The sequence below is a fragment of the Hypanus sabinus genome, chromosome 5 (genome assembly GCF_030144855.1).
Source record: "Hypanus sabinus isolate sHypSab1 chromosome 5, sHypSab1.hap1, whole genome shotgun sequence".
NCBI classification, from domain to species: Eukaryota; Metazoa; Chordata; class Chondrichthyes; order Myliobatiformes; family Dasyatidae; genus Hypanus; species Hypanus sabinus.
Genome location: NC_082710.1, coordinates 110,813,311 through 110,835,487, shown reverse-complemented (window position 1 = coordinate 110,835,487; position 22,177 = coordinate 110,813,311). Strand labels below are relative to the sequence as shown.

At 39.4% G+C, this 22,177-nt stretch overlaps 1 protein-coding gene across 4 annotated transcripts in view; it reads left to right on the top strand.

Annotated features, from left to right (window-relative positions):
• Window positions 1-22,177, top strand: part of ptpn4a (protein tyrosine phosphatase non-receptor type 4a) — a 216,927-nt gene that overhangs the window by 161,206 nt on the left and 33,544 nt on the right. For 3 of the 4 annotated variants that reach the window (XM_059970335.1, XM_059970334.1, XM_059970332.1), the window contains 7 exons: window positions 2,278-2,412; window positions 7,527-7,685; window positions 8,937-9,120; window positions 16,822-16,905; window positions 20,294-20,350; window positions 21,596-21,752; window positions 21,954-22,120. In XM_059970335.1, coding sequence (XP_059826318.1) covers window positions 2,278-2,412; window positions 7,527-7,685; window positions 8,937-9,120; window positions 16,822-16,905; window positions 20,294-20,350; window positions 21,596-21,752; window positions 21,954-22,120 — 943 coding nt within the window. The remainder of the gene's footprint in view (window positions 1-2,277; window positions 2,413-7,526; window positions 7,686-8,936; window positions 9,121-16,821; window positions 16,906-20,293; window positions 20,351-21,595; window positions 21,753-21,953; window positions 22,121-22,177) is intronic. The other variant, XM_059970333.1, reaches the window with a different exon arrangement.

The window sequence follows — 22,177 nt, the reverse complement described above, 5'->3', positions numbered from 1 at the left end:
AGTGTGTTTAGTTAGGGTCAGTGTGCTGCGTTTGCTGACCTGGTAGTTTGCTGATGGTTCATTTCTAGCAGTGGTTTGGGAACATTTTACTGAGATTGTGTTAGAGGTATCTCTACAGTGTTTAGGTGCCTGCTGCAAGTTGAGCATTTGACTATCTGTGGGAAGCATGGCTGTATATTTTAAATTTGGTTCTGAACTCAACTATATCCTCCTGAAAGTTGGGTTTTGCAGGTTATGTATATAAGGTAAGAAGGGTAAGTTCAAACATGAGGTGGGGGCAAGTATTTTTTTTAAGCTTGGTGCGTTCCTTCTGTTAGAAAGGCTCATATTCAGAGAATGGAGGGATAGAGAAATTGTGGGGGCAGAAGCGATAAGTTTAGTTAGGTATTTAATTGCTCGTTTAATTAGATCAGCACAACATCATGGTCCAGAAGGCCTGTTCTTGAAATGTATTGTTCTATCATGCAAGTCTTTGTTAACTGTTCTAATATTAACACTTCCTCCAATTATGTCACTTTTCGTTTGACTGTTGCTCTGTGAAATTCCTGCATCAAAAATGCTGTTGTCAAAGTCTTATTTTCTTTAATGTAATCATTGTTTTTGATGTGACCAACAGTTATTAGCCACCTTGGAGATATTGGTGGTGAGCTGCCACAGAGCACCTCTGTTGTTTCTGTTGTGAATATAATCCTAATGTGTTATTGTTTTACAAATTGCAATGACAAAGATTAATAATTGGATTTCCAAGTAGAGATAGTGTGTGACTTGGAGGGGAACTTGAAGGTTGCCATGTTCCTGCACCGCTGCTGCCATTTTTCTAGATGGGAGAAGTAGAGAATTGAGTTAGTACTGAGGAAAAAATTGCGGTGAGTTGCTGCAGTGTATTTTATAAATTCTACATGCTGACAAGATGTGTTGAAGCAGAATAGGTGAAGACAGCACATATTACTTGAATAAGTTGTGTTGTAAGTTCAGTTTTAAGAAAGAATAAATGTTGTTAATTACCTGTAGATTACTGGAGCACCAAAAATTCAGGACTGAACCCTTTTAGTGTGGTGTGAAGTAATTGTGTTTGAGTTTCATTAATTTTGTCTCTGGTTTTTGGCATAGAGGACCAATGGCTGTGCAGACACAGCCGTGGCGGTCAGATTAACCACAGCTGAGAACAGCACACTGATGCAATGTGGTTGCATTTTCTGCGAAATTTCCAAATGCACAGGAAATTCATCAAACCTATTTGAGAGTGGGTGGTACCACCAAGTTTAAATTGTCAAGATATTTTCCTTCAGTTACTTCACTGCCTTTTCAATAGGTCTAGGTTAAATAAGTTTGTATCCATATTTTGCAGGTAACGTTTGAAATTGTGATATATTGTACACAGCTAGTTTGGAGATGAGGTGGAGATGTGCATTATTCAACCTATGGTTTCTGTTTACTACGCTGTAGGAAAACTAGTTTAAAAGGTATATTTTCAAATTAATTGCTTGTGACATCCTAAATGTCTGAAACAAACAAGTCATGAAGAAATGTGAATGGTGAGGCTGTGGATCAATATTCCATATTTTACTGGTTTACTTTGCATTTGAATTCTAGTGTAGGCTGTTGCAATAAGTGGTTTTGAACGTGTTTAGTTTGAGGCTTGACATGATGTATTTATAACACTTGATGTTCGTACTCAATAGTAGAGTATAATTTGTTAATCGAGAACTCAATGTGTTGGTAAATGTCTTACTGTATTTGCGATTTGTGGAAATCGCTCACTTAACTGTTTTGTGTTGGACTGTGGTGGTTTTTAACCATTTGTACAGATGGTGGCTAAAGCATTGCAAAATGATTGATGTGTTCTTGATGAAGCATTGAGACCTTGTATTGAACGACTGTAGTTAATGAGGATGAACTAGGATTGCATTTATTTGAATTTAAAACAAATGTACAAGTGGAGGTTTTCAGGATATTAAGTCAGATACATAGAAGGAAATTACTTGGAGAGCTTGAAGGCATACTGAAAAATTAAACCCAGACCTGAAATTTGAAAACCGTACGACATCCACGAGTAGATAGCAGTTTGGGAGTCCTCTGTGCAAGTAGGCGAATGGAAATCAATCACATTGAGTATTATCTAATGTAGATGGCTGAACAGGCTCTGGAGGCTAAATGTCCTCATCACTTTCATGCCATTTGGAATTCCTCTGTGGATCTAATTACTTTTATAATCACTCTGCTTAAAACCTAATTGTGAAGCATGTTAAATGTTGCATTTTCTCTTTGAATGATTAGATCACCCAGTAAACCATTGACAAGAAAGGTGATGAGTGGGATGGACTGGGAATCTGTAAGCAGGAATTCGCTGTCAGATGATCGACTTGAAACGCAGAGTCTACCTTCGCGTTCTCCGCCCGGAACTCCAAATCAGTGAGTAGCAAATGCAGGCTTTTAATTTAATTTGTAGGGTAATGAATTTTAACAGCACTGCTTCTAGAGCAAATATTTTCTGCCTCTGACAGTGCTGCTATTTTTGTGCATTCATCACTGTCATTTGCACTCTGCCTTAGTGCATTAAGGATTGATTTTCAGCATGTTCTAGCATGCAGCAGGGAAAACGCATGAAAATGTTAGTATGGTTTACTTGCACATATTTGGGTGATTTTGCATTCTTTTTTGAAAAAGTGTTGCATTTTTGTGGCCTTTAAGGATCAGTATGACTAAAATGTTTTTAAGTGTTTAATTCGGTGGTTCTAGGACAGATAGGATCAATATCAATGAATCAATATCAGGATAGTGACAGGAAGTGTGTGTCGAATACTAAGTATGTGCGTGTTGAACACTATACAAAATGCTGCTTTGTTGATCTTTTCAAATTTCTGTTCCAGGGTAGTTAAATGCCATTCAAATTTGTCCAAAAATACCAGTTGCAGCATTGTTAAATGGCTGTGCATGCTTATGGAACATCAAATATTTGAAAGCATAAAACAGCCATCAGATTACATCTTCGTAATCAATCCAGTTCATCTCCGCATGGCTTTGTTTTGCAATCTTGATGGGGTGCATTCTGAATGAGTGCAATCATACTTTTTTAAAAATACACACAAAATATAGAGTGGGAAGTGAAGCAGTCTATCATGAATTCTTTTATTCAAATGTATCTTCATTGTAGTGGTGCTGATCTATTTATTAGGACAGGAATCCAATGAGAAATTTTGCACATTTCCATTTGCTCCGGTCCTGTCAAAGGCACTTTGCTTCTCTGACAACATAAATCAATAGCCAATACCACAATACATATGTGATGTCATTTTTATTGAAGTATTACTTTAAGATAATGGAAATATCAAATTGTACCTTACAGTGAACATGGAGCTGTAGAAAGTTACAAAAGAAATATGAGATGGAGAGGAAAGGGAAGTCCACTTGTGGGGTGAATTGTTAAGGCTTGATCATTGCCACTCGTATGTCTGGAGATTAAGTAGAAGGAGATGGATGAGACAAAAACAGTTTTTTTAAAAGAGCATGCTGCAACCGTGGGAAATAAAACAATGCATTTGATGGAAAGCCCGAAACAAAAGAGAATTCTAGAAATTCCCTGACTGTGGTGGCAGGCAAAACTCAGCTGATATTTCATGAGAAGGCAGCTGACCTTTGGTCATTACTGAGCAGTTCTGACATGCATTGGAAATACAAGTATGTGTTGAGCTTTTCAGACAGTGTGAGGTTGTGGGAATAGAATGGAGACTTAAGTGATATACAACTGGAAGAATGGTGCCACCCATGTGGACTGAACAGAAGTGTTCTGCAAAGTGGTCACTTAATATATGTTTGAGTCTCTGTGTGGTAAGAGGGGAAGAAGTAACAAAACAAATGTTACATCTTCTGCAGTGGCATAGGAAAGTTCCATGCAATGAGGAGTTGCATCCTCTGAGGTGGCATAGGAAAGTTCCATGCAATGAGGAGTTGCATCCTCTGAGGTGGCATAGGAAAGTTCCATGCAATGAGTTGCCACTGTGTGGAGATGAAAGCAAACCAAGGAGTTTCAGAGGAAATATTCTCTGCAGTATTCCACAGTTGCTGAGTGTTCAAAACATCCAGCTTTTACTTCACTTTTATGGCATTTTTTTTTGCTTCCTCTGCATCGAGTTGATCCTTGTTAGTACAGTCAATCCAACCAGAATTCCCTCTTGCAGGTTCTCTTCTGTACTTGCGGCATCCAGAATCTTAACAGCTAGGCCTGGAAAGTGTCGGGGTCTGCAGGGGTTTGCCTCTGAACTGGCCCTCAAACCTTGACTTTTGGCAAGTTTGTTCTCTAAGTTTGCCAGCTGCTAGGTTGAGGATAATTTTAAAATTTCTACGTTTGTTTATAATAAATAGCTAAAATTTAATTGAATAAAATATTTTTTAAAGAATTAGACTACAGAACATAGGAGCAGAATTACACCATTCAGTTCATCGAGTCTGCTCCGCCATTCCATCATGGCTGATTTATTATCCCTCTCAACCGCATTCTCCTGCCTTCTCCCCGAAACCTTTGACACTCTGGCTCTGCAAGAACCTATCAACCACTGCTTTAAATATATTCAATGACTTGCCCTCCACAGCTGGCCATGGCAATGAATTCCACATATTCACCACCCTCTGGCTAAAGAAATTTTTCTTCATCGCTATCGTAAAGGAATGTCCTTCTATTCTGAGGCTGTACCCTCTGGTCCTAGACTGCTCCACTATAGAAAACATCCTCTCCACATCCATTTTCTTTAGGCATTTCAATATTCAAGATTCCCCCCCTCCCCCCGCCCAAACTCCAGTCAATACAGGCCTAGAGCCATCAAACACTCCCCATACATTAACCCTTTCATTCTCGGGATTTTTCTTGTGAACCTCCTCCACTGCTTTCCAATGTCAGCACATATTTTCAGAGATAAGAAACCCAAAATTGCTTGCTATAGAGTTCATAAGAAACACTTCATGAATTATTTTGTTTTTTTTTAACTCTGAGCCTAGCAGTTCCCATTGATATCAATGGAGGTTAGAGCTAGAATCCCAGAGGAAGTTCTGTTCTTTGCTTGCACATGAAATGCAGGGGAACCTCAAAGACTTGGTTCTGCCAGTAGGCTCTATATGGATTACAGTATTGAAGCAAGCTAGGAAATTTGGTAGAGACATAGAACACGACAGCACAGAAACAAGCCCTTCAGACCATATAGTCTGTGCCTTATTATTCCACCTGGCTCCACTGGCCTGCACATGAACCATAGCCCTCCATGCACCTCCCAATTAATGTAGTTATCAACCCCTCTTTTAAATATTGAACTCAAACCCATATCCATCACTGCTGTTGGCAGCTCATTCCACACTCAGCACCCTCTAAGGAAAGAGATTTACCCACTTTCAAGGAATTAAAGATCTGTATTCCCAGATACCTATGTTCTACACCCCTAACCCATGAAATTCTACCCTGGTTTGTCCTCCCAAAGCTTATTTCACCTCTTTGTAAACACTAGACAGCTACAGTGCCTATAAAAAGTATTGAACCCCTTGGAAGCTTTCATGTTTATTGTTTTACAACAGTGAGCCACAGTAGATTTAATTTGGCTTTTTTAACACTGATCAACAGAAAAAGACTAGCGTCAAAGTGAAAACATCTCTACAAAGTGATCTAAATTAATTACAAATATAAAACACAAAATATTTGATTGAGCAAGTTTTCACTCCCTTTAATGTAATACACCAAATCATTACTGGTGCAGCCAATTGGTTTTAGAAGTCACATAATTTGCTAAGTGGAGATCACCGTGTGCAGTCAAGGTCTTTCAATTGGTTGTAGTAAAAATTGGTTCCAGTTGTATCTGGAAGGTCCAACTGGAGTGGCACGCAAGAAGAGGTCTAGTGAGGGATGTCACCAAGAGACCTATGACATCTTTGGAGGAGCTACAAACTTCAGTAGCTGAGATGGGAGGAACTGCACATACAACTGTTGCCTGGATGCTTCACCAGTCGCAGGCTTTATGGTAGTGTGGCAAAGAGAAGACTGCTGTGGAAAGAAACCGACATACAATCTCAACAAGAGCTTGCCAGAAGGCGTATAGAAGACTCTGAAGTCAGCTGGAAGAAGGTTCTATGGTCTGATGAAACGAAAATCGAGCTTTTGGGCCAGCAGACTAGATGCTATGTTTGGCTTAAGAATACACCATCCCTACTGTGAAGCGTGGTGGTGTCTGTGGGGAGGCTTCACTGCAGCAGTCCCTGGAAGGTTTGGAAGGTACAGGGTAAAATGAGTGTAGCAAAATACGGGGAAATCCTGGAGGAAAGCCTGATGCAGTCTACAAGAGAACTATGACTTGGGAGAAGATTTGTTTTCCAGCAAGACAATGACCCCAAGCATAAAGCCAAAGCTACACAGGAATGGCTTTAAAACAACCAAGTTAATGCCCTGGAGTGGCCAAATCAGAGTTCTGACCTCAATCCAATTGGGAATTTGTGGCTGGGTTTGAAAAAGTTTGTTCACTCACGATCCCCATGCAATCTGACAGAGCTTGATTGAGCAGTTTTGTAACGAAGAATGGAGAAAAATTGCAGTGTCCAGATGTACAAAGTTGATAGGGACCTAACCACACAGGCTCAAGGCTGTAATTGCTGCTAAAGGTGCATCTACTAAATACTGACTAGAAGGGGATGAACACTTGGGCAATCAGTTACTTAGTTTTATATTTGTAATTAATTTAGATCACTTTGTAGTGATCTCTTTTCACTTTGACAGTTTTTTTTGTCTGTTGATCAGCATCAAGCCAAATTAAATCCATTGTGATTTAATGTTGTGAAACAATAAAGCATGACAACTTCCATTGGGGGGTGGGGTGAGTATTTTTTTATAGGTATTATAAGTACCTCAAAGTTCAGAGTAAATTTATTATTGAAGTATATATTATGGTTACGGATCCCACAACCCACCTGGGTTGTAGGGGCACTGTACCAGTTGCTTCCATCTTTCACGATTGTGGGCGAACATCCGGGTTGTGGCAAAGCTCTGTCCAGTCCACTGTGCAATGTTGTCTGTCTGTTTCTTCCTTTGTCTGCCCCTTTTTCTTTTCCCTTGCACTATTCCCTGAAGAATGGTCAGCTTGCCATTCTTTACTGTGGATACTAGAACTTCATAGTGTCTCATGTGCTGGGTGATGTAGGTGATGGTTCCTGTTACTATATGCAACCCTATGTTTCCATACAGAGCTGCTAAGTATTAGTGTGTGTGATCTGATGCATTGCCATATAAGAAACTATGTGTGTTATAAACAGTAATTGGAATTGAAGTGTTTCCCACATCCTGGGGATGTAAAAGGCACTATACAAGTTCAAGTTGTTGAAGTATAACGTAGTGTTAGTCTTGTTAGGGAGGGAGTACAATGGTGAAATGAAGCTTTCTCTAAATGTTAATAAATGCTTGTGTTATTATTAGTAGTAAACATATTGTGGTAGCTGATCTGGTGACTGTATATCTAATTTACTTTTTTTCTCCTTTGTAATAAATTTTTGGGATAAAGCCGGAGCTCAACGTTCACTCAGGATGGAAGTCGTCTGAGACCTTCATCTGTAGGGCACTTGGTTGACCACGTAGTACACGTTTCATCAAGTGAAGTCTTTGCTAACCACAAATCTCCTTCCTCCACACAAGCAAACAGTATTATTCTGGAATCATCTCCGTAAGTTTCCTGTTCATTATTTGGTGCACTGTTTTAGGAGGTTTATGTTATATCTGGGCATTTCAGGATTTTGGCATCTTAACTGGATCAACAAGAGCTCATGTATCAGTTTAATTTTAAAAAATCTCTCTTCACTCATCTTGGCCTTTTATTTTATTAGATGTTATTTCATGGTTAGAACCTAGAACAGTACAGTATAGTTATAGGCCCTTTAGCTTGCACTAGACTTAAATGTGAGATGTTTTGAATGAAGCCACATTTCTTGCAGTTCAAGGTTTGATTTGTAGTTTGTGTGATATAACAAGCTGTTTGACGTGGTTTAGTTCCAATTAAATTCCATTGAATTAATTTTGGAGGTAGCTGTACTGTTGTGAAATTATAACTACTTTCTATCTTGAAATGCAATATCATACCAATTGGATTTATTGTATGTGGAAGTCAGCACTGACTGCAATTAGCAGACCCTGTCTAGTCAATTGACCCGAACCCTGAACGTGGGTCTTGGCTTCAACTTGCAAAAGTGATAACTAACATGCTTAGTTAGGTAACATAGCCACTGTAAGGGGTATATCATTAGACTAATTGTGTATGATCTGGCGCACAATATGCTACACTTTATCATAGCAAAGTAATATTCTTTCAATCCCTTAAATTCAGCTGAAAACCAAGAACTCTGCTGTTTTAAGGTTTCTAATCAGCTGTTAATAATGTGTCGGGGACCTTTTCCGTGGAAGAAATATTGATGTGGCCCATCTACAAAATTCACAACAGCACCTGAGACATGTTTTTTGTTGGATTTACCAACCATAGGATCCACCAGCTGAAAGAATAAGGATAGTGTAAAGACGGTGTGCCATTTGGGGCTGTACCAATCCTAAACTAAACCATTTGTTGAAGAGCCTTAAATTTTCAGTTTTCTGCTTGCTTGTTTTCTACCGCTAATGAAATAAACAATAAAGGGAAGTGCTGGAAGCACGTAGCAGATAAATCTACATCTTTGGCTAGAAGAGTTGTTAACCTGCGGTGTCACTTCCAATGCAAAGAGAGCTTCCAATATTGTAATTCTGTTCTGCAATTTCTTGAACTTTGCTCATTGTGTTTAAGACTAAAGTCGTAAATGAAGAACCCCCTTCTCTCTCCCTTCCCACCCTTATTTAGTGTCTTTCCCTCCTTGTACAGCAGCTTAAACTTTTTTACTCGTATGTATTTACCGATGTTTTGGCACAAGGCAGTATCTATTTGAATTTGCAGTATGCTGAAAGAGGAACGTTCTTCTAGTTGTCAGGAAACAGTTGGAGAAGGACAGCCTCCTGCATTGCCACCGAAACAAAAGAAAAATTCAATCCTGTCTCACCAGGCAAACACTTCCCAGCAGGAACTGGGCTCCCACTACAACGACTTCTTGGATGTTCCAATAACATCAGAAAAATCTACAGTAAGTAATGTTTGAGTATTGCATTTCACAGAATTTCAATGGCCCATCTGAAAGAAATTCAACTTATTCCAGTCTCTTGTCTCTCGCCCGTACTCATGCAATTTATTTCCTTACAGATTCCTACTTAGATCTCCTTTGAATTAGATCATAAGGTATAGGAGCAGAATTAGGCCATTTGGCCCATCGTGGCAGACCCACCTTCAAACATGGTTGTTTATTTTTCAAACTCGTTCTCCCAACTTCTCCTTTAACCCCTTTACCAACCATTCTCTACTTCAAATATACCAGTGACTGGGACTGTGACAGTGAATTCCCCAGACATTTCTCCTCATCTTAGTTTCAAAGGGACATCCCTTTATTCTAAGGCTTTGCTGTCAGAAGCTGTATTTTGCTACTAATGGAAATATCTTTCCACTCTATCCAGCAAGTTCCAATAAAATCTCCTCCCACCCCCCTGCCCCATCCTTCTGAATTCTTATTGAGTACACGCCCAGAGACGTAAAACGCTCATTTTGTTCAGCATTTTATTCTGGGATGATTCGTATGAACCTACTGTTGGCCCTCTCTGGGGTATAGGGTCAAAATTGCTCTCAGTATGCCAAATATGGTTTGACCAACACCTTCTAAAACCTCAGCAGTACATTTTTGCTCTTTTGTTCTTGTCATCTCAAAATGAATGCTAACATTGCATTTGCTGCCTTTGTAACTCACTCATCCTGGATTAGGACTCCCAAGTCCCTTTCACCTCTGATTTATGAGTTCCCTATGTGATATACCATTTCCCGCATCCTTGCCTATTCTCCTATATCCAAATCCTTCTGCAGACACCCTGCTTTTTGTGTCCCTCCAGTTATATAGGTATTGCCAGCAAACATGGCCATAATACACTCACTTTTTTCGTTCAGGTCATTAATGTACTGAGTAAAGTGATTAGTTGTGGTCCCAACACTAACCCCTGTGAAACTCCACTACTATTATTCTTTGCCTCTGCTAAATTATCTGGCTGCACAGTCAAAGGGAAACTGCTTGCTCCACTTTTTAAAATGTTTTTCTCATGTTAATTTCATTTTTGTCCATCACTTGAATTCTTTGTCCCTGAAACTTGACCCTTCCACCAATGGGAACTGTCTGTGTGTTTCATGATTTGATTCTGTCATTTCTCCTCAGCCACCTTTTGCCTTTTAAGAAATAATGCCACATGTACTATAGCTTTGTATTCCCCAGACCTTTATTCTTGTAGCCCTTGTAGAATCCTTGTAGAATTGTGCAGTGTAATTTTCATTGCCTCTCCTCAATCGTCCTGCCAAAATCACAGACCGCATTTCTTAGTATTAAGTTCCATCCTGCGTACCCATTCCATAAGACCATAAGACATGGGAGCAGAATTAGGCCATTTGGCCCATCGAGTCTGCTCCACCATTCAATCACAGCTGATTTCTTTCTTAAACCACCCGACTCCCTGGCTGTCTCCCCATAACCTTTGATGCTATGGCTAATCAAGAACCTATCAATCTCCACCTTAAATACACCCAACAACATGGCCTCCACAGCTGTCTGTGGTAACACATTCCACAAACTCACCACCTGTTGGTTAAAGAAATTGCACCCCATCTCTGTTTTAAATGGATGCTGATAGAGGTGGATAAGATGATGAGAGGCATTGATGGAGTGGATAGTCAGAGGCTTTTTCCCAGGGCTGAAATGGTTGCCAGAAGAGGACACAGGTTTAAGATGCTGGGGAGTAGGTACAGAGGAGATGTCAGGGGTAAGTTTTTAAACAGAGTGGTGAGTGCGTGGAATGGGCTCCCGGCAACGGTGGTGGAGGTGGACACGATAGGGTTTTTTAAGAGACTTTATGATAGGTACATGGAGCTTAGAAAAATAGGTAGGCCTAGTAATTTCTAAGGTAAGGACATGTTTGGCACAACTTTGTGGGCCGAAGGGCCTGTATTGTGCTGTAGGTTTTCTATGTTTCTAAATTTTAAGAGTCATTTAGATAAGTTTAGGTTGCTCAGAGGATGTACAGATTTGTTCAAAGCAAATCTTGAAGCCTTCTTTTAAATGAACGAATGGGTTCATGAATACCCTCACCACCAGTTTCAGGAACATTTATTACCCTTCAACCATCAGGCTCTTGAACCTGAGTGAAGAATTACTCACCTCAACATTGATCTAATTCCACAACCTATGGACTCACTTTCGAGGTCTCTACAACTCATGTCCTCAGTATTATTCATTATTTATTTATTATTAGCTTTTTTGTACTTGCACTGTTTTTGTCTTTGCACATTGTTTGTCTGACTTTGTATAGTTTATCATTGATTCCATTGTGTTTCTATGTATCTACTGTGGACACCCACAAGGGGATGAATCTCAGTATAACTGGATGGCATATACTGTGAATACTTTTAAAATTAATTTACTTTGATTTACACCATTTGAACAAAGGTGCAACATTTGCACTTGTTCAATATACATGCATACCCCAAACACAAGGATGTTTGGAAGATAATGGCCAAGACCTTTCCGATTGCCTTTTTTTTCCTGCCTCTCTCCTCTACAGCAATGGGCCCAGATGATTTAACCACTTTAAGGGCAACTAGTATTCCTGTTCCAGATCTATCAAATTTTAGCCCATTCAGGATCTCAACAACACTTGCCTCTGCTGAGTCTGTGGCAGCAGCAGCATTTTTCTATTGTAAAGACTGATGTGCAATACTCTTCTAGTACCCAGGAACGCTGTCAAATTCAATGTGTAGATTATCTTCTCCAATTTGCTCTACCTTCTGTTAATACCCTTTTATAGTTTGTCCATCTCTGGAATACTTTTGGAATTCATTTTAATCTTGCTGCCAGTCCTTTTGTGTGCTCTCTCCATCTCATTTTTTACTTTCCACATCTCATTTTTACTTCCCTGTGAATTTTCTGAAATTGGCCTGGTCGTCACTTTCTCATTCTCAACACGATTCGATTTTTTTTTGTCTATTTTTAGGCTTTAATTTCTCTATCTTCACCCTCATGAGATGGTAAGTAGTTTGTAGCCAAAACAACACCTTAAAAAGCATTCCAGTAATGATAGTTCTTCCTATCAACTTCATTTCCAGTTTACCCAAGTTAAAATTGTTCTCATCCCACTGTAATTGTTCCTTCTCAAATTGAATGTTTTCATCTTGGAGTAGTCCACATATTTCTCATAGCTCTTCCAAATATTATATTGTAATTAATTTTTCCTACATGTTTCTTCACTTGGCCTGGTTCATTTTCCAGAACTAAAACCAGCCAAACCAACTTCATGGTGAGCCACAAAATGTTTTACCATGAGGTTATACTTTGTTTCACTTCTTGCTTCTCTAGTATTTTCTCAGATAATTCACATGCTCTGTTATTACTGTGTGGCTTTTGCACATCTATGATTTCCCAGAAATTCTTTCCTTAGTGTCCTTGCCACTAATTAGTGATATCAGTCGTGCAAATGCATCCCTTGTTCCCTTAAAAATAATTTATGTCAAAATGCTTGAAAAGGAATGACAGAATAAATTTAATAGGAGGTAGCAACTAGTGCCTGAGCGATTGTGATTCATTAACACGGAAGATGTCAGGTACATAACACAAGTTGTTGGGAAGATCAAAGGTATATTGACCCTTGGAAGATCAGAAGTTTGAGAATCCTGGGTAGACAGAACCTGAGATAGTATTGTCCACTACCTAAGGAGGATTTTCCTCCTTAGATATACAGGTATACGTCACTTAATGTCCACGATACGTTCTGTGAAATTGGATGTTATGTGATTTGGATGTTGTGTGAACACCATATTATATACTTTGCCTCTTGCTGCTGCTATCACTACGTGGTTTTGCTGCGTTTGGAAGCCAGATGCACTTTACGGTAATATTTTTGAAAGAAAATTAGAGAAATTACGCTACTACACTCAAGAGGTGTGCAATACATGAGATTGGTTACGTCTGCTACGTCATGTTCTCTGATCGGGACTACAGACATATACGCGATTGGACGTTAAGTGGGGCACACCTGTTCCACCGTGCTGGGGGGTGGGGGGCACAGTAGTGTAGTGGTTAGCACAGCGCTTTATAGTACCGGCGCCCCAGGTTCAATTCCCGTCACTGCCTTTAAGGAGTTTGTATGTTTTCTCCCAGGTGCTCCAAAGACATACCAATTGGTAGGTTAATTGGTCAGTGTAAATTGTCCCTTTATTAGGCTAGGATTAAATGGGGGGATTACTGGTCTGGGGAGTTTATTCTGCACGCTATCAAAATAAATAAATAATGCTCGCGATAGGGAGAATGCAACATGTTCATCTGTTTAATTCCTAGAGATGGGACATAGACCCTATGTGAAGAGATCGAGTAGGGCCAATACTCTAGAGTTTAGAAAATAAAAGGTGACAACATACAAATGTATAAAGTTTTTGTGTGGTTTGAACAGGATTGACGCAAGGTTCATTTCTTTCTGCTGGTATGAAGTGTTGAAATCAGCCTACATGCACCATTTCCGCAGGCAGCTCATTCCATGCTCTCACCGTCCTCCCTCATGTTCCCCTTAAGCTTCTCACCTTTCACTCTTAACCCATGACCTCTAGTTGGAGTCTTGCCCAACCTCAGTGGAAAAAGCCTGCTTGCATTTACCCTGTCTATACTCTTCATAATTTTGTATATCTCTATAAAATCTCCCCTCAATCTTCTACATTCTAGGGAATAAAGTCCTAACCTTTTCAACCTTTCCCTGTAACTTAGGTCCTCAAGTCCTGATGATACCCTTGTTTTTTTTTTCTTTGCACACTTTCAATCTTATTTTCATCTTTCCTGTAGGTAGGTGACCAAAATTGCATGCAATACTCCAAATTAAGACTCACCAATGTCTTGTACAACTTAAACATAACAACATCCAACTCTTGTACTCAGTATTTTGATTTATGAATGCCATTGTGCCGAAAGCTTTCTTTATGACTATCTACCTGTGATGCTACTTTTTAGGAATTACGGATCTATATTCCCAGCTCCCTCTGTTCTACCACACTCCCTACTGCTCACTATGTAAGATCTGCCCTGGTTGGTCCTACTGAAGTGCAGAACTTCAGACTTGTCTGTATTAAATTCCATCTGCCATTTTTCCAGCTGGTCAAGATCCCACTGCAAGCCATGATAGCCTTCCTCACTATCCACTACACCCCCAGTCTTGGTGTCATCTGCAAGTTTGCTGATCCAGTTAATCACATTATCATCCAGATCATTGATATAAATGTCGAACAACAATGGACCCAGCACTGATCCCTGTGCCACACCACCAGTCACAGACCTCTAATCAGTGTGGCAGCCATCTACTACCGCACTCTGGCTTCTTCCATGAAGCTAGTGTGTAACTTACTTGGATAAAGCCAATGTTTAATCCAATCTTTTTCCAAACAGACCTATGGAGAGTTGGTCACTGAGTATATATGCCAGGGAGAGATCAATAGATTCTTAGATATTAAAAGAATTATGGAATTGGAATTAGTACAGGAAGGAAGTGTTATGAAATGTGATTCATGATTTCACTTAACAATGCAAGTAACAAGCAGCTAAAAAGGCCTTTTCCTGCTTTGACTTTGTCGTCTTATTTTAAAATAATGCATTTAAACCGATCACAAAAAGTGTTTATTATATTTGAATGATTAAACTGAAAACTTGTTTCTGTAGTGTTTTGTGCTGTTATTGCACATCTGTATTAAAATTGACTGTATTTTGTTTTTATATTTTATGGAAGATTGCATTTGGCATCATGCATGTGAATTTAAGACTGTCATAATTCACAGGATTAGTTCTATTTCTGATGGTAGGAAATGATATACATCTGCAAACAACCTCGATTATAGCATGTACTGACTTAGTTAAGGTCATAGTGCATACCAGAATGAAAATTCTGATAAGAACGTATCCGATTTCACCACACAAACAGTGGAAACGGACCTTCTAGTCTTAATGTAAATGTTTTTTGTGGATTAAATACTGTGTTCAGCGATATAAAGGGATGATAAATCGAAGGAAAATAACAAGCATGCAAAGTATCCCAGGTTCTTTGAAAGTCTTGGTACAGTTAGCCAATGTGCATGCCATGGTCTAGTACATCAAGGACACTTCAAAATGCAGTTGTGTGGAACTGAAAATAGCTATGTACCATAATCTTTCAGATGTTCTAAATGCTATTAAATAATATTTGATCTTAAATATGTCATTCTCTTTCTTTTGTTTTCACTTGAAACAAAAGAATGCAATGCAAAGAGAGATTGTATATTTTGGCATCTTAAGGCTCCAAATCAGTCAGCATCCTGATACAGAATAGTTACTGAAATTTCAGATAGCTGCCTTTGCAAAACTGTATACACATAAATGTGTGTTCTTTTTATTGATGTTATCTGACTTTTCGTTTAAAAATTGAATTGATATCTATAGTTGGGATTACCACAGAAATCAGCAAACTAAACCCAAGATCAAAAGGAAAATCATTAAAATTGTTATCTTTGTGCCTTTTAAAAGCCTGTATGTTTAAATCACATCTATATATGTACATGGATAAGAAATTTTGGAAGGATATAGGCCAAATGCCTGCATATGGGCAAGTTGGACTGAAGGGTCTACCTCCGTACTATACAGCTCTGATTCTGTGACTCTAAAAGCGTAACTGAACAAGAGTATTCCTTTCATTCTGTTTTACTGAAGGAGATAGATGATCCTGAGTCTTAAATTGTACTTGCTTCAGTTCAAGGTCAATTTATTATCAAAGTACATATATATCACCATATACTACACTGAGGTACACTTTCTTGCAGGCATTCACAGTAGGGCATAGAATCAATGGAAAAATGCACATAAAGACTTGTTTGGCATTGGATGAAACTGCAGATACAAAGATACTAAGTAAATAATACTGAAAAAATGAGTTGTAGAGTACTTCAAATTAAGTTCATGGGTTCTGGAATCAGTTCAGAGTTGAGGTGAGGTTATCCACGTTGGTTCAGGAGCCTGATGGTTGAGGGGTAATAGCTGTTACTGAATCTAGTGGTGTGGGACCTGAGGCTCTTGTACCTCCTTCCAGATGGCAGCAGTGAGAAGACAGCATGGCCTTGGTGATGGGGTCCTTGATGGATACTACTTTCTTGTGGCTGTGCTCTTTGCTAAATGATGGGGAAGGTTTTTCCTATGGTGGGCTGGACTGCATCCACCACTTTCGGTAGGACATTCCATTCTTGGGCATTGGTGTTTTTTAAACCAGACCGTGATGTAACCTGTCAACATACCCTCCACTTTGTGGCTTTAGAAGTTCGTCAAACATGACATGCCAGATCTGCGCAAACTTCGAAGAAAGAAAAGGCACTGCCTCCAATTCTTTGTAATGGCATTTACCTACTTGTCCCAGGACAGATCCTCAGAAATAATAACACAGAGGAATTTAAGGATAATGACCCTCTCCACCCCTGATTCTGTCATTTGTTCTAGCTTATTGACCTCCCCATGTTATTTATAATCATCTTTTTGGTTTTGTTGACATTGAGTGCAATGGCACCATTCAACCAGATTTTCAATGTCCCTCCTCAACCCTCATTTGGGTTTAGGCCTGAATTTGTCCATAACTTATCTGCAAAGATGAATGTTCTGCCATTATTTCGTAATTTTGTAATGTTTTGCCTTTTGCCTTCTTTTCTACAGCCGAATGGTATTGTTCCTCATGACAATCTAGTTCTAATAAGAATGAAAGCGGATGAGAATGGGAGATTTGGTTTCAATGTTAAGGTAGGACACGTTGTATTAACAAACAATATGCCTCACTTATTTTTAAATAATTTTTCTGTAGGAAAAATGGGAATTATTTGCAAATCAGTTCATCATTTACAAGAAAAGGTACTACTGAAAAGTCCATTTGGTTGAAAGGCAGTTTAAGCTGATTAGCAAACTCTGGTAAATATCTTTGATCCTGTTGGAAGATTATTAAAAAGAAAGGTGCATGCAGGGAAGCATTAACCAGATTGCTTGGGCCTTAATGAACATTTTTGCATCTTTGTTCACTGTGTGTGAGATACTGGATTACCAAGGATTACAAATATTAACCATTTTATTCAAGGAGAGCAGCAGAGATAAAGCAAGATGATCACCAGCCAGTGATTTGTAAATTGGTGGTGGGGAATTTGACATGGTCCCATATGGTAGGCTGGTCCAGAAGATGAAGACGTGGACTTTGGTTGAATAGCGTAGACTATTTTTCTAAATGGAGAGAAAATTCAGAAATCAGAGGTGGAAGGGGAGATGAAGAATCCTCATGCAGGATTCCCTGAAGGTTAACTTGCAGGTTGAGTCGATAGAGAGGAAGGCAAATGCAATGTTCGCATCCATTTTGAGGGCACTAGGATATAAAAAGAAGAATGTAATGTTGAAGTTTTATAAGGTCTCACTTGGAGTAATGTAAGCAGTTTGGGGCCCTTTATCTAACAAAAAGTGTGCTGGCATTGGAGAGGATCCAGATGAGGTTCACAAAAATAGTCCTGGAAATGAATGGGTTAACATGTGAGGTGCGTTTGGCACTCTGGAGTTTTAAAGAATGAGGGGGATCTCATTGAGCCCTATAGAATATTGTAAGGCCCAAGGCAGAGTGGATGTGGAGAGGATGTGCAGAGCAGAGCTGGCTGAAGTTTCTGGGAATAGTTCACAAAGTGCAGGATAGGTATGTCCAAAGGGGAAGAAGTTCTCAAATGGTAGGGGTAGGCAACTATGGCTGACTGCATAAAAGCCAAGGAAAGGGCTTATAAGGTTAGCAAAAGTGAGTGGAAAGTTGGATGCTTGGAAAGCTTTTAAAATCCAACAAAAGGCAACTTCAAAAAAGCTATAAGAAAGAAAAAGATGAAATATGAGGACAGACCAGCCAATAATATAAAGCAGGATACCAAAAGCTTTTTCAGTTGTATAAAGAGTAAAAGGGAGGTGAACATTAATTTTGGACCACTGGAAAATGATGCTGGTGAGGTAGTAAAGGGGGGGGGGGGGGGGTAAGAAATGTCAGATGAACTTAATGGATACTTTGGATCTCTCTTCACTGTGGAAGACACTAGCAGTGTGCCGGAGGTCCATGAGTGTCAGGGAGCAAGAGTGAGTACTATTGCAATTACAAAAGAAAAGGTTCCAGACAAACTCAAAGGTTTTAAGGTGCATAAGTCACCTGGACCAGGTGGACAATATCTCAGAGTCCTGAGAGAGATTGCTGAAGAGATAATGGATGATAAAGGCCATGATCTTTCAAGAATCACTTGGAAGATTGCAAATGTCACTCCACTTTTTAAGAAGGGAGGAAGCAAAAGAAAGGAAATTGTAGGCCAATTAACCAACATCAGTAGTTGGGAAAGTGTTGGAGTCTCATATTAAAGATGAGGTTTCAAGGTACTTGGAGACTAATGATAAAGGAAGTCAAAGTCAGCATGGTTTCTGTAAAGGGAAATCTAGCCTGACAAATCTGTTAGAGTTCTGTGAGGGAATAACAAGCAGGGTGGACAAAGGAGAGGCAGTGGATGTAATTTACTTGGATTTTCAGAAGGTGTTTGATAAGATTCCACATATAAGTCTGCTTAAACAAGATAAAATTGTATGGCGTTACAGGAAAGATGCTGGCATGGATAGCAAGAATGGCTGACAGGCAGGAGGCAGCAAGTGGGAATAAAAGGGACCTTCTCTGGTTGGCTGCCAGTGACTAGTCCTCAGTATTGAGACCGCTACTTTTTGCATTGTTTGTCAATGATTTGGATAAGGAATTGATAGTTTTGTGGCAAAGTTTGCAGATGATAAGATGGGTGGAGGGGTAGGTAAACCTGAGGAAGCAATGTGATTGTACCAGGACTTAGGCAAATTGGAAGAATGGGCAAAAAGAGAGCAGATGGAATACAGTTTTGGGAAATGTACAATAATGCATTTTGGTAAAAGATACAATAGAGAAGACTATTATCTAAATGGTTCAAATATCAGAGGTGCAGAGGGACTTAGGAAACCTTGTGCAAGACTCCCAGAAGGTTAATTTGCAGGTTGAGTCTGTGGTAAAGAAGCCAAGTGCAATGTTGACATTTATTTCAAGGTGAATAGAATATAGAAGCAAGGAGCTAATGCTGAGCCTTTATAGGACACCAGTCAGGCCACTCTTGGAGTATTGTCAACAGTTTTGAGGAGCTTTTGGCAGCTTTGGTCCTGTACTAACTGGAATTTAGAAGAATGTGGGGGGATCTCATTGAAACATACCGAATGTTGAAAGGACTAGATAGGGTGGATGTGGAGAGGATGGTGGGGGCATCCAGAACTAAGAGGGCACAGCCTCAAAATTGAGGGGCGATCCTTTAGAACAGAGGTAAGGAGAATTGTTTTTTTTTAGCCAGTGAGTAGTGGATCTGTTGAATGCTCTGCTGCAGACTGCAGTGGAGGTCAAGTCCATGTGTATATTTAAGGCAGAAGTTGATGGCTTCCTGATCGGTCAGGGCATCAAAGGATATGGTGAGAAGGCAGGTGTGTGGGCTTGAGTGGGATCCAGGATCAGCTGTAATGGAATGGCCCAACAGACTCGATGGACTGAATGACTTAATTCTGCTCCTATGTCTTAAGGATGTTTCCTATAGTGGGACAGTCTAGGAGCAGAGGGGAGAGCCTCAGAATAGAGGGATGTACATTTAGAATAGAGATGAGGAGGAAGTTCTTAGTTAAAGAGTGGAGAATTTGTGCAATTTATTGCTCAGGCGGCTATGGAGGCCAAGTCATATTTAATTTGGTGGTCGATAGGTTCTCCGTAAGTGTGTCAAAGGTTATGGGGGGAATGGGATTGAAGGGGGATAATAAACCAGCTATGATGGAATGGTAGAGCAGGTTCATTGGGCCAAATGGCTTAATTCAGCTCTATGTCTTATACTCTTGTACTTATGCAAAACTGGCTTTCTCTGTGATATCATTTGTTTTGCGGCATTAATTAACAATGTCCAGCATAGTTACAGGTCAGTAGTTTATTGAGATGTGGGATCTTTATAGGGCTTTATAGAGATTTGGTTTACTTTGTGTTTTAATTGGTTGTTGGCATGATGTGCTATCTCATTGTGCTAAGCTGCCCATAATGAAAATTCAGTTTTCATTCGTATTTCATATTATTCCTTTTTTTTTATAGGGAGGCATTGATCAGAAAATGCCAGTCATTGTATCAAGAGTGGCTCCTGGAACACCAGTAAGTGACTGTGTATAAAGATTTATCTGAAATAGTATTTGGTTATGTGATTCAGTTACACCAGCATTCAGAAGCCTGGCCCTCTGATCTCAATGCATGAGTTTGACTCCTGCTTTGGAAGTAGGATAATTCAATTTAACTGAAGATCTGGAATAAAAAGTTATCAAGATTTATACCGGTGAATCTATTATAAAAGCCCACCTCCTTTGTCATTCAAGGATGGAAATCTATACCTTTGCCTCTTCTGAGTCTGTGTACGACTCCTGGTTGTATATGTAACTATGTAACAGTTTCTTCCCCCAAGCTATCAGACTCAATACCCAGAGCCTGGACTGACCCCTTACTTCCCTATTGTCCTGTTTATTACTTATTGTAATGCCTGCACTGTTTTGTGCACTTTATGCGGTTCTGGGTAGGTCTGTAGTCTAGTGTAGTTTTTTTTCTGTGATGTTTTTTATGTAGTTCAGTCTAGTTTTTGTACTGTGTCATGTAACCCCATGGTTCTGAAAAACGTTGTCTCATTTTTACTATGTACCGTACCAGCAGTTATGGTCGAAATTACAGTAAAAGTGACTTGACTTAATGGCTGTCTCTTTTGTTTAGCAATAATTGAAGATTGACAATAAATACCAGAATTGCCAACAGTGTCCATGTGCCAAAAATGAGATTAAAGCATTAATTTAGTATTTTTCACAGAATGTCAGATTTAGTCCTTGAGAATCTGACTTTTGGTGGGTTAAGAAACAAATGAAATGTCTTAAGGAAGCTCTTTTATTTACACTATTGCACTGCAATATTCAGTTGAGTCTTGTTGTCCAGCACTGAGGAAATGTTAAATTAAAATTCCACTTAATCTCTGAAATATAAAGAGAATAATAATTTATTTTCCTTGACATGCATAGAACTTTTTAAGATTCTAGCAAATATAGCAATTTTAACTGCCCTAAACAAAGATAAAAAGTTTAGTTTTATTTGTTACATGTTTATCTTGAGTCCAAGGAGGTGCTGGAGGCAGCCTGCAAGTGTCAGCATGCTTCCAGCATCAACATAACTAACCCATAAATTGGAGTGTGGGAGGAAACCAGAGCACCCAGAAGAAACTCATGCGATCGTGGGGAGAACATCTTAATAAGTAGTGGCAGGGATTGAAGCCAGATAACTGATGTTGTAAAGTGTTGCACTAACTGTGCAGCCCATTCAAATAGCTATGAGTGTTTTATTATCTTGTTTTATCTCGATATGTAGGCTGACACTTGTGTTCCACGGCTGAATGAGGGTGATCAGGTTGTACTGATCAATGGCAGGGATATATCAGAATACACTCATGATCAGGTTGTCGCTTTCATCAAAGCAAGCTGTGAGATACGCTCCGAAGAACTTTTATTACTCGTTCGGCCAAATGGTAAGTTTGGAACTTCGAAACTGAAACTTTGTTAGTTGCAAATTGAAGCTTGTTCAAGCTCAACAGACTTGAATATTTAGCTTGTTTGACTGAAGCCTTCTGAACTAATATTTCCCCAAATAGTATATTGGTCCAGTCAAGTTAAGTTTTTGTCATTATGCACAAGTGTAGTCGGTGATGGTGTGAAATTTATCCTTTCAGCTGTTTATGATGTTGTGGAAGAGAAGGCAGAAAGTGAACCCGATTTTCAGTATATTCCTGAGAAGTCACTTTTGGATGTAACACACCAGGATGACGATGCCTTAAGAGAGTCGATGATACATTTACGGGATGGTTTGGAGACTGGAACGATTCTTGCACAGTTTGATGTAAGAACCTTTTCATTATGAAAGTGTATTCAATTTACTTAAATCGATCTTTTTGAA